At 43.4% G+C, this 13,238-nt stretch overlaps 1 protein-coding gene across 11 annotated transcripts in view; it reads left to right on the top strand.

Annotated features, from left to right (window-relative positions):
• Positions 1-13,238, top strand: part of kcnh7a (potassium channel, voltage gated eag related subfamily H, member 7a) — a 129,800-nt gene that overhangs the window by 97,801 nt on the left and 18,761 nt on the right. For all 11 annotated transcript variants that reach the window (XR_013193055.1, XM_077199476.1, XM_077199472.1 and 8 more), the window contains 2 exons: positions 11,065-11,490; positions 11,803-12,202. Coding sequence is in view for 10 of the 11 variants with exons in the window: in XM_077199476.1 (XP_077055591.1) it covers positions 11,065-11,490; positions 11,803-12,202 (826 nt within the window). In the remaining variant the exon portion in view is untranslated. The remainder of the gene's footprint in view (positions 1-11,064; positions 11,491-11,802; positions 12,203-13,238) is intronic.

The following is a 13,238-nucleotide window of genomic DNA, read 5'->3' as shown; positions in this document are numbered from 1 at the left end:
TGGCAACGGTTCCTTATGGCATATTACCGCAAAACACAATATCTATCCAAACACCAATCCTCATTCACGCAAAATACACAGGAATGTAATAACTGTATATACTATGCAAACTATACAAATAAACCAACAGACTCATCAAATTTTCAAGAATTTTTCGAAACTGTAGCATGGCGGCCTGTACACAGCCAGCTAGAATCTTTCCGTCTCAACCACAGCCAGTTGCTACTCCCCTCTGCTGCTTCAGATAAGTTCTTTACTGTGCGACGCAACTCTTGGCCACTGAATCCGACGTCTCTGAGGAACCGGGTTGTAGAGTGTGCCACAAATCCTCGACAACCCACTTCCACTGGATAAACCCGGATTCTCCATCCTCGCTGTTCTGCTTCAGTGGCCAGCTGAGCATACCGCAGTGTCTTCCTCTCATATGCCTCATCTACAACATCCTCCCATGGCACTGTTAACTCTATCAGTTGAACAATGCGTGCTGATCCAGACCACAAAACAATATCTGGTCGGAGGTTAGTGGTGGCAATCTCAGGTGGAAAAATAAGCCGTTGATTAAGATCAGCCAGCATTTTCCAGTCCCTAGCAGCTTTCAGTAATAAAACGAAAATAAACATTGGCTTGTCTTTTCCGAGATGGCGAGAACTGAGGTATTTGAAATAAAGTAAAAGTGACAGGGAGACAAGTGAGGAAGGTATTTTATTGATAAACTGCCATATGTAGCTTTCTAACAGAGTTTATTGTTAAAAAGGGTAATTTCATTATGGCTTGTTGTAGCGCTGTGCTTGAATTTATTTTCAAGGAAGTACTGTGTCATTTAATGGGTATAGCTACAGTAATGTCTTCAGCTATTCAGCCTGAGATCCGTTCCATCCAAACTGGTTATATCTCTTAAGCCTAGTAGTGACTGTTTTATAAACAGTAGGATAACCATTTTCGTCCGCACAGTCATGCAGAGCCTAAGCACAACTAAAACAATGCTCTTCTGCAAATCTTTTATTTAGTTATTTAACCACTAGAGGGCCAAAGTTACATAGTGTGCCATTAATTTAGTGATTTAATTGAACAAAAATGACAGTAAAAACATTTACAATGAACTTTCTCTTCAAAAAAACTACTATTTGGATATGCTGAGAGAGCTTCTAGTCGCTCATAGGAATAAAGCGCAAATGATTTCAATAGGGGTCAACCTGAGTGATAAAGGTGGGGACCTGTCTGTCAGAGACAGACGTGGTGTCACTGGAGTTTCCATAGTTGGTCACGCTTAAGGCGATTAGCTAGGAAAGCGAAGTTAGAAAAATAACCTTATTTAAAATTCATGTATTATATAACCACATACATAGTATACACTCCATGTCTGGAATAAGTAGTAGGAACTAATAATGAAACATGAAGTAAATAAAACGTCTCAGGTTACTATTGTAACCATAGTTCCCTGAGAACAGGGAACGAGACGATGCGTCCATCGACGCCATGGGAACGCCCCCAGCGTGACTGCGTCTGAAGCATCTATGTCAACTAGTCCAATGGAAAGAATGAGCGTCACGGGCGGGTGACGTCATGACCAGGATATGATAAAAGCACATCCGGTGCAAACCGGCATTAGCTTCGAAAATTGCCGAAGCAAGCCGATCACAGGGATGCAGGAAGTATGGCAGGGTGACGCATCGTCTCGTTCCCTGTTCTCAGGGAACTATGGTTACAATAGTAACCTGAGACGTTCCCTTACGAAGGGAACTCAACGATGCGTCCATCGACGCCATGGGAACGAGAATACCCAAAGCGCCAGAATTCCAAGTACCTGAGTGTCAGTCTGTTGTAACTAAGCACTAAGCACCTGAGAACCTGGGGCAGCATCCAGGTCCAAGCTGTAAAACCTCATGAATGTGAGCGGTGAGGACCAGCCCGCCGCATCACAAACGTCTTGGAGAGAACTCCAGATAATACGCTTAGAAGCCATACTCCTAGTGGAATGAGCCCTGACCACCAAATGGTTGGCCAGAAGACTCACAAGCAAGAAGAATAGTCTCGACTATCTATATGCTCAATAGGTTGGATTTTCTCGACAGAGAAGTCCGATGAACATAAGTGTCCAGTGCTCGCACTGGCACAAGAGGTTCAGCTTTTCCTGGTCCGAAAAATGGGGGAGGACAGAAACCTGCAGCACAATAGGCCTCGGAATAATGGTAGGCACCTTTGGAACATATCCATGTTTCGGGTAAGATTGCCTTGGCCATCCCGGTGCACTCAAGGCAGGTGGGGACCGAAAGGGCCTGAAGGTCTGACTCTTATAGGGACGAAATAGCTAGCAGAAAATAGTCTTAAAAGAAAGGAACTTCTCTGAGACCAAATCTAAGGGCTCGAAGGGAGCCCCAGATAGGCCTTCTAGAACTATTGCAAGGTCCCAAGCCAGCACCTTAGTGCAAGTTGCATGCCTCAGCCTCAAAGTGCCACGAAGGAAACGAGTGATCAGGGGGTCTCGACCCAAAAATGTACTACCCACCAGGGCGTGGAAAGCCGCAATGGCCGCCACACATATTATACCTTAAGCGTGGAAGGACATAGACCTGATACAAAGCGTTCTTGCAGAAACTCGAATACTGTGTTTACTGAACAGTTAACCGGATCCCACTGACGCTGGTAACACCAAGAAGTGAAAAACTCTCGAAATAGTGAATATAGTTTCCTCGTAGCGGGAGCTCTGGAGCTTAGAATGGTCTAAACAACCTCGGTTGAGAGACCACTCTCTATGAGTTGGGCCCCCTCAGAGGCCAAACCCACAGTTCCCAAATCCCCTGCCGGGGGTGCAATATTGCATCCCCTGCCTGAGACAGAAGGTCTCTCCTGATCGGGACCTCCAAGGGAGGTCCGTCGAGGAGAAAAATTAGGTCCGCAAACCAAATTCAGCTCGGCCAGGCTGGTGCTACTAAATAGGCTTATTCCATCCTGGCGGATTCACTCCAGAACTCCTGGGAGCAGAGCAACGGAGGGAAATGCGTACAGACGTAGCCTCGGCCACGTCTGCACCATAGCATCCAGCCCCGAGGGGACTGGTTGAGTGAGGGATAACCAGAGTGGACAGTGCGTCGTATGCTGAGACGAGAACAAATCCACTTCTGCCTGGCCGTAAAACTCCCATATTTGCTCCACCGCCTCGGGGTGGAGTCCCCTGGCCTCAGCCCCTGCCTCGACAGGGTGTCTGCTCCAATATTCTGGCCCCCCCTGGAATATACACTGCCCTCAGACAGCGTAATTTCTTGAGGGACCAAAATAAGAGGCCACCAACGTGTTGTCTGTGGGTCAAGAACCAGAGTTTCCTCCATATAACCAAGGCGCGGGGATACTGCCGCGTGATCTTGATCGTAGGGAGTGGGTTTCCCCTCAGGGAGAACCCTCTGGTCCTGAGCCACCTCTGTAAAGGTCTCACGTACAGCAGGTCAAAGGGTATCACATTGGACGCTGCTGCCCTGAGGCCTAACAGTCACTGTTCCAGAACAACACATGATGGCCCCTCAGGTCTGGGAGGAGATGTCTCAACGCATTGAAGACGACCATCATCTCTAGGCAATTCATGTGCCAAGAGAGATGATGACTCCTCCACAAGCCCTGAGCTGAGCGGCCTTCCAATACCGCTCCCCAGCCGGTGAGGGAAGCATCTGTCGAGATCACAACTCGATGGCAAAGAGCTCCCAACACCGGACCCTGGGTTAAGAACCAGTGTTTCCTCCATATAACCAAGGTGCGGAGACACCGCCGCGTGATCTTGATCATACGAAGTGGGTTTCCCCTCGGGGAGAACCCTCTGGTCCTGAGCCACCACTGTAAAGGTCTCATGTACAGCAGGCCAAAAGTTATCCCGTTGGACGCTGCTGTCACAAGACCCAACAGTCTCTCTAACTGTTTTACAGTGCGTGACTGGCCTAGCCTCAGCTCTTTTGTGGCTGTTAGGATAGCAGCTACACGAACGGGCGACAGAGTGGCCCGCATCGTCACTGAATCCCATACCACACCAAGGAAAGTGGTTCTCTGTACTGGAGAAAGCACACTCTTCTTGGCATTGAGCCTCAACCCCAACATCTGCATAGGAGCGAGAACGACACCTCGGTGCCGAACCGCTAACTGTTCTGATTCCGCTAGAATCAGCCAGTCATCTATGCAATTCAGAATGCATATACACTGCAGCCTGGCGGGGCCAGAGCTGCGTCTACACGCTTCGTGAATGTGCGGGGTGATAGAGCTAGACCGAAAGGAAGTGCCTGATACTGGTGTTCTTTGCCCCAAAGAAAACCTCAGGAACCTCCTGTGCTGAGGGAGGATGGAGATATGGAAGTATGCGTCTTTTAGATCTATCGTGAAAAACCAGTCCTCGGATCTGATTTGAGTCACGATCTGTTTGAGTGTCAGCATTTTGGAATTGAGTTCCAGCACCAAACACTCCAACAGACGAAGATCTAGTATGTGACGCAGCTCTCCATCCTTTTTTGGAACAATGAGATAACGACTGTAAAGACCCGACGCAATGTCGGGTGAGTACACCTGCTCTATAGCTTCCTTTGCTAACAGGGCCTTTACCTCTTGCTCCATTACCAGAGCCTGCTCGGGATGCACCACTGTGGGCAGCACCCCGTTGTAACGAGGAGGACGAGAACCAAACTGGATTCTGTATCCTTTCTCTACAATCTGCAGGACCCAATGAGAAATATTCGGCAGAAGCTTCCACGCTGCCAGAAAATTTACTAAGGGAACCAGCCTCTCGAGGCTGGTCTCTGGTGTTATCGAGACAGCCAATTCCGGAGCCTGAAACATAATGGCAGGAACTACCTGAACTGGCCGCTCTAAGGCCCCCCTCAGAGGGCGCGAAACCGATGCTGTGCCGCAGCATAGCATCAGCGACTCGCTGGAGACCGCTGCGCCCTGAAGCACCGAGGGTGGCAGGGTTGGCAGAAGGGTCTCGTGAGGACCCCGAAATGGAACGGGCACCGTAAAATGAGGTGTACACCGCTCCACTTCGGTCGGGGCTGTCCTCACAGGCCTGATGCGTGAACATCAGGACCTTTTTTTCTTTTGAGCCGCAGCCTTCTCAGCGTGAAGAACGGTCCTCGGATCCAGCTTCTGCTTTGAAGGCTTTGGCTGCTGTGTTGTGTATGAGAAACTAGACGGCTGGAGCTGCTCACGCCCAGCAGCCCCAGGGGGTTGGACATAGCGAGGGAGAGATTATCTTGTATCTTTCTCTATGATTCCCATCAAATTGAGCCAGAGGTGTCTCTCAGTGACCACAAGGGCTGCCATCCCTGAGAGATAAATCTGTGGCCCGACGGAGTTCTCAAACCCCATCGGGCCAAACTCCCTCACTTCTGTCCAAATACCGCAGCAGGTCAGCCTGATATGCTTGTAGCACTGCTATGGTGTGCAAGCAGGCCCATGCTAGACCCACTGCCATATATGCTTTTCCCACTAGATTAAAAAATAGTTTTCTTTAATGGTTTAGTGAGAGAAGCCGACGCCTTCAGGTACGATACTGAACCGGGAGACAGATAGCTCGCAAGCGTCTGTTCTACCCGGGGTATAGCCATACCCTCTTAACCCCCAAATATCTGAATATACATGAATGTGGGGGCTAAAAGACAAGAGGAGAAAGGCTTTTTCCATGATCTAGACAGCTCGCTGTGCAGATCGGGAAAAATGGAAGGCCCCGTGATGGAGGTGGAAAAATAGAGGGAAGGAAACTCGTTTAATTTATTTTATTTTTAGGACGAGTGCCCCCTTATTTCTGCTGGCCATAAATATTTAATTTATCTACAGCCTTAGTAAACACTTCCACCAGCTTATTATTTTTTATATATATTTTTTATATATATTCACTTTATTTTATATATAATATATAAACTATCATATATATATATATATAGGCTATATATATTTCTCATACGCTGGGGAAAGAGATGGCAAATTCACTTCCCCCATGATTGTGTCACTTTCAATGCCCAGCACATCTACCTCCTCGGAGGTAGAGCACTGAAGCATTGATTTCTCTCTCTCCCCGGGCGGAAGAGACCGCAGCGCGGGCTTCCGAGACCGGCGAGAGAGCACTGGATCCCTCGTGGAAAGGGAGGAGATAAGATCCGCGGACCCGTCTCCAACCCCGTAAAGAGATCCTATTCGCGATCCACAGGAATGCATTCTCCGCGCTGCCTCGGCAGACGCGGGACCTGTCACCCTGAGAATTGCGAGCCCGGCCACTTTCCTCGAAAAGTGACAGGCGGGAGCGGAGCATGCGAAGCGAAAGCTTCTCACAATGTTGGCAATCAGCCCCCTCGGAGGCTGATACCGCATGCTCTACTCCCAAACACATCACACAAAGCTCGTGTGTGTCCCTACTCGTTAAATAGCGCGAGCAGGGAGAACACAGAGTTGTGCAATTGTTTAGTTTCCATAAATATATATATATCAGACAGACAACAGTAAATATAACAGACAGTTTGACACAGATCGCTTGCTGAGGCAACAGAAGCTAATGCCGGTTTGCACCGGATGTGCTTTTATCATATCCTGGTCATGACGTCACCCGCCCGTGACGCTCATTCTTTCCATTGGACTAGTTGACATAGATGCTTCAGACGCAGTCACGCTGGGGGCGTTCCCATGGCGTCGATGGACGCATCGTTGAGTTCCCTTCGTAAGGGAACTACATTATTATAGTACACAGCATAGCACGGTTGAAAGTGTACAGTATGCATACATGCACCATTAATGACTAAACACATATATGCAAAATATTGTCTCAGTTTGTATCGCTCTCCCTCCTCTTCTGTCTATTTCGGTCAGTGGTGCTGTTTTTGTTTGTTTGCCACATTATAGACTTGTTGCACTTAACTAACCAGATGGCCAGTCACACACAGATGGCTTGTTTCGTCTTTTTCATTCTTTGAGTCGTGCTGGTTAAAGAGTTGGACTCTAATTAACTCTAAATAAACTCTAATTAAATCTTGGCATCTAATCTTGAAACTCAGCCTCCCACGCACCCTCAACCTTTATGTCAAATCTGATTTCACTCTTTCTGATTGACTCCTTTTTAATAATATCTCTTTATACTCTTCTTAATAATAATGAAATCAGGATTTAGCTTTCTTCTTTTAGACGAAAACAATCGGAGTTATATTAATATACACCCTGACGCTTCCGAGCTTTATAATGGCAGTGGATTGCAACCATCAGATTGAAGCTCAAAATAGTGCATCCATCCATTATAAAAGAACTGCACACGGCTCCAGGGGGTTAATAAAGGTTAATGAAGCAAAGTGATGAGTTTGTGTAAGAAAAATATTAATATTTAACACGCTACAATGTAAAATTCTAGCTTCCAGCCAAACGGCCATACGCAGTCTGCTTGCGTATAAAGCGCAATTTATACAACTTATGACGTCAGAAGTAGCGTAGTGCGTCATGGTGTAGCGTAAATATCAGCAGTAAGTTGCACTTTACACTTATGTAAAATCCGTATGTTCGTTTGGCTGGAAGCTAGTAATTTTTACTTTATAAAGTTTTAAATAAGAAACATTTTCTTACGGAAACTCATCGTTTTACCTTAGAAGGCCTTTATTAACCCCCCGGAGCTGTGTGGACTTCTTTTATAATGGATGGATGCACTTTTTTGAGCTTCAATAGGATGGTTTTAGGGTGAGTAAATCATGGGCTAATTTTAAAGTGAACTTCTCCTTTAAGTGTTTCCCGTGTGAGGTACTTTGTGTTGAACGTTTCCATGATGTTCAAGTGCGCACAAAACCACTACGATGGCACCTTAACGTTTCACAGACACCGTAAAACATTGCAAAAATAGTCTGAAACCGCTGAAACGTGATGCCTGGAAAATGCAAGTTGCAAGATATTTGGCTCATCAAAGAAGATTACAAAGAATGGTTGTTAAGATAATGTAAACCCATGAGGGAAGAAAAACTTAAAAGCATAAATCTTAAAACTTCTGGTTACATGAGTCTAAGCTCTTTTCAAAAAATCCATGCAAAAGTTAATATCAGATCATTTTAGAATACAGTATAGGATGTACCGAATATTCTTCAGTTTTATGCAAAACAGCAATATGACATATAGAATATCAGATCTCTGTTATATGGCCAAAACTAAAAAAAAAAGCTTTTTTGCATAATTGTGTTTTACACATGAAAACTGTAACAATGTATCTTACAAGGTAACACAATGTAACCTTGCTCTCACCTGAAATGTGTCCCCACATTAAGTCCTTAAATTTGAGGGTATTGGACCTGGAAAGTCCTTGAATTGAACATGCTAACGGATACACAGGGATGCTGACAGATACAGTAATTAGGTGAACACATAGTTTACAGCCAGAATCCAGTTATTCTATACTGATTATAATGGAATTGGTCAATACAGAGCTATTGTGACCTGCACTATTATTGTGAACGTTTTTACCCATTTTGAGTGAACACTAAAAATTAAAAATTAAAAAATGTTTTTGGGGTCTGTAGATATTAATACATTTATTCAGCAAGGATGCATTAAATAAATCAAAAGTGACAGTAAAGACACGTATAATATTACAGTTATTTTTCATATAAATGCTCTTCCTTTGAACTTTCTATTTATCATAGACTCCTGGAAAAAAAATATTAAGAATCATGTGATACTGAAGAATGGAGTAATAGCTGCTAAAAATTCAGTGTCACCATCACAGGAATAAATTACATTTTAAAATGTATTATAATAAAAAGAAAATGTTTAATTTAAATTGTATTAACATTTCCTCCTGTGTGACCTCTTAGAGGCTGCAGCCCATGGGTTTCCGAGCAGATACCTACATTATTCAGCAAGTGTGTGCATGAGAAGTGAGAGAACCCTTCATGACACATAAATACACACACAGGCTAGATGAAGGCTTGCCAATTACTGAAACAGAAAGCAAGAGGAAATTATCTCTCATCGTCTCTGTATCAGTGGAGGACTGGAGAAGAGAATTGCCTCTCTGACATTGAGACTGTCCTAGTATGTCCCACACGCATGCTGTCATAGATTTCTGTACAAACTTAAGCAGCTGTTGACTCATTTGTAATAATAGGCACCCAGGGTATTTGTGTATGCTGCTGTAATATAATGTGGTATATACTGTATAATGATGTGCATTAATTTGCTTACTGAACACCCAGGCTGGTCCTGTCTGTTCAGCCTGGTTCCCTGATGGGAAGGACATAACAGCCTTTCTATTTGTAATTTTTTCTCTGGCTGAATGGTGTGCTGTGGTCCGTTATTAACTTATGGCTGCATCAGCCGTGACCTGTCACCATGTGGCCTTCTCTCTGCTTTTCACATTACCATCTAAAAGCTGGATCATGAAATTTGCATCATAAGCAATTATGTATTGCTCTGTCTTTCTTCAATTTTTCAAATTTATACAAAGTAGACACAGTCTCATGCTCTTTCGGAATAAAGGAGGTCAGTGTACTAGTAGACATACTCTAACATTCACATTGCAAAGCTTCCTCATAAATCCAAATAGATTATTTCTTGAAACAAAGCTGTCAAAATGGTTTGATCAGAAATGTTCATTAAAGAATAGAGACAAAAAGAATAGTACAGAAAGAATAACTAATGTACATATTTTATTCTTAAAGGTACAGTAGCAAAAACTGTGAATTTAATTCTAAGGGCTCTATTTTAATGATCTAAGCGTACGGCTCAAGTGCACTTAAAGCGTGTATTAATCCACTTTTGCTAGTTTAACGATGGGAAAAATGGTCGCCGAGCTCGGTGCATGGTCTAAAACGGTTGTCCCTATTCTCTTAATGAGTAATGGGTATGTTTTGGGCGTGACGTGCAATAAACAAATCAGAGTGTCATTTCCCATTCCCTTTAAAAGCCACCTTGATTTTACGCTTGCACCATGGTGGGTTGCTATTTACATGGCGGAATTTGCAAGCGGAAAGACTGAAAGCTTCTCTAGCGAGGAAACGGATCTGCTCATGCGCAAGGTTAAAACGCGCAAGCAGGCCTTCTATGGGACAAGCCGGATTCCACCATATCTTTATGTACACAATATTAATATTTTACATTGTAATCCTTTTATTTTTAATATCTGGCATGTTTGTGTTCTGCTGCGCGTCCCTGTGTGTGTAATAAGCAGAGTGTACGCATATTGTGCACCTGCCTATAGACGCATATTACTAATGTGCCCTTTAAATAACAAAAAAAATACTGCACCATTGACTTTAGACCAGGTTTTTGTTAGTCAATGGCGCAGTCTATTTCAGTAGCCTCAAAATAGCAACGCGCCAACATATTGCACCTAAACACACCTCGTTTTCAGACCAGCATGGGCAGCATTGTGCATGGGTGCACAAATAGGCGCAAATGCATTTGCTATTTAAACAATGTGGCGCAGGACGTGAAAAAGATAACTTCGTCGGGCTGAAACTAGCAAAAAACACATGCGTCGCGCATAGCAACGCATTGCACCGGGTGTATGATAAGGCCCTAAGTGTCAAAGAGGGTGTAAAATGGTCAGCTAAAATTTTATTATATATTTACATTTTATTTATACCATGAAGTCTAAAAGTTTTAACATCAGAAAACTGGGATTCAAAATTCTGATGTTTTAGTTCTAAATGATTTAGGTTTAAAAAAAAAACTGGCTTGAACTGAATAACAAGTTGCTCTTTGGATAATTTTCAAATCATCCTTATCAGGATTTGCATAAACTGTATAAAACTCAGCTTGGGTGCATGTCGTCATTTAAGTAAAAGTATGCTATACCAAATGTTAAGACATTCTAAAATCCATAAGCATGGCCAATTGCCATACTAATAATCTAATTTCTAATTTAAAAAAATATGATTATTTAAATGAAAACTATAACTGAATCCAGTTAAGAGAAATAATCGTCACATTCAACACAGTATAATGTGTACATTTCATACTCGAATCACTGTGTTGTTTCCAGGCTCTGATTTAGCAGCTTCTGATATTGTCCTTAGTCGTTGCAAAATATAAAAGCACTATTGTTGTCATAGTAACCACATCTCTTTGATTCAGGTGTTGTCACTAGGTGCCGACGTGCTTCCAGAGTATAAGCTTCAGACACCAGGCATCAACAAGTTCACCATTCTACACTACAGCCCCTTTAAGGCAGTCTGGGATTGGCTGATTCTGCTGCTAGTCATCTACACCGCTATTTTCACGCCCTACAGTGCGGCCTTCCTGCTCAATGACCTGGAGGAAGAGAGGAGACGTGAGTGTGGTTATTCCTGCAGTCCTCTCAACGTGGTGGACCTCATAGTGGACATTATGTTTATTGTAGACATTCTTATCAATTTCCGGACTACGTACGTCAACGCCAACGAGGAGGTGGTCAGCCATCCAGCTAGGATAGCTGTGCATTACTTCAAGGGGTGGTTCTTCATAGACATGGTGGCAGCCATACCCTTTGACCTGCTCATATTTGAGGCAGGATCAGAAGAGGTGAGCATATGTTTATGCATTTGATGTGTGGTTTGATTTATTTTAAGAGTTCTATAATTTACAATGAAGGCTTTTTCATGCTATTCAGATAGTCTGAGTTTTGGATTTTAACAAATCCATAGTGACTTTTTTTTTTAAACAGTCTTAAATATAATATACACCAACAGCTGAGCTTTTATGCTTAAATATGGATAGACATATGAATAAATGACAGACTGTTTTAGCTTTCGTGCAATAAATATTTTTTAATTTTTATCTAAATACATTATTTATATTTTGTAAGCATGAATATGTTTGCACTCTCTCGTTCAGACAACGACTCTGATTGGCCTACTGAAGACTGCCAGACTTCTCCGATTGGTCCGTGTGGCACGGAAGCTGGATCGTTACTCAGAGTATGGGGCGGCTGTCCTCATGCTTCTTATGTGTATATTTGCGCTGATTGCTCATTGGTTGGCTTGCATATGGTATGCAATCGGCAATGTGGAGAGGCCCTATCTGGCGCACACGATTGGCTGGTTGGATAATCTGGGCATGTCCATCGGCAAGCAGTACAACGTCAGTGACCGCTCCTCAGGTCCCTCAATCAGGGACAAGTATGTGACAGCACTGTATTTCACATTCAGCAGTCTGACCAGCGTGGGGTTTGGAAATGTGTCACCAAATACCAACTCAGAGAAGATCTTCTCCATCTGTGTCATGCTCATTGGCTGTGGGTATCAATATGTCGCACCTTTAAAATTTCACTTATGCCATCAAAATCACCAGTACCGCAAAGGTCACCGTGATTTTGTTAAGTAAGACATGTTCCTGGATCAACATTAAACACAAAAGTATCTTTATTTGTTCGTTTTCTGAGAGGAGTACCTTTCCTTTGTCCATGAAAAAATGCAGTTTTTCTCTGCTCACTTCTCGACGACTTGCACTTCCCCTCTGCACAAGTTCGGTATCTTTTTAAAGTGCTGCATTCCAACTTTGTGAATATTCGATATCATGAGTCTGAACCAATGAAATGTGATTGTCAAACTCATGCTGATGTAAAGAAAAAGATTTTACTTGCACTGACTTACAGATCCAAAGTATGAGCACAAAGGCCTCAGAGAGTGCGCGATCCTGATATACACAGCATATCACAGAATTACAAAATATCTGTCTTGGCGAGTATTCACGCAAACATTATCTGTTATGTCTTAAGTGAATGTTTGGTTTACTCTTGGGGATAAACAACTGCTGTGTATCATTATATCACATCAGTGCGGTACAGTAGGTCTTAATATATAGTCTGGCTGTTTCATTAATGTTAATCAAACAATTGTGGTAACGTGGAAAAAAATTCAATATATATTTTTGAAGTTGTATGCAATCCTTACCAGCACTATAGTGCATACACACTGACCTACTCTGTAGTCACCTCCCTGGTCAGAGTTCTGGCCGCTGGAAGTTTTTCAATAAAGTACTCCCGGTTATTTTCCGGGGCCACATAACTGTGCGTTTTTACGTGAAAAAATGATTTGCGTTTCAAAGCTTGATTAATTTAGCTCACAAAAAACACGCCGGTCAAAATTCATACCTCAGTTTTAATCGCCACTATTTTCTATCCATTTCTATCAATCCGCGCTGCTGTCAACGTCAACAGTGCGCACATTCCGATCGGCTGTTCCATAGTGTTTACACATAATCGATTGACAACGACATAAAAAGTATTAAATTAACAATGGTGCGAACTTGTAAATTCCCACGCTGTGACC

The sequence above is a fragment of the Siphateles boraxobius genome, unplaced genomic scaffold (assembly GCF_051911475.1).
Source record: "Siphateles boraxobius isolate OS27281-9 unplaced genomic scaffold, OSU_SipBor_1 41, whole genome shotgun sequence".
NCBI classification, from domain to species: domain Eukaryota; kingdom Metazoa; phylum Chordata; class Actinopteri; order Cypriniformes; family Leuciscidae; genus Siphateles; species Siphateles boraxobius.
The sequence above is the reverse complement of the archived record's forward strand: the minus strand, read 5'-3'. Positions and strand labels throughout refer to the sequence as shown.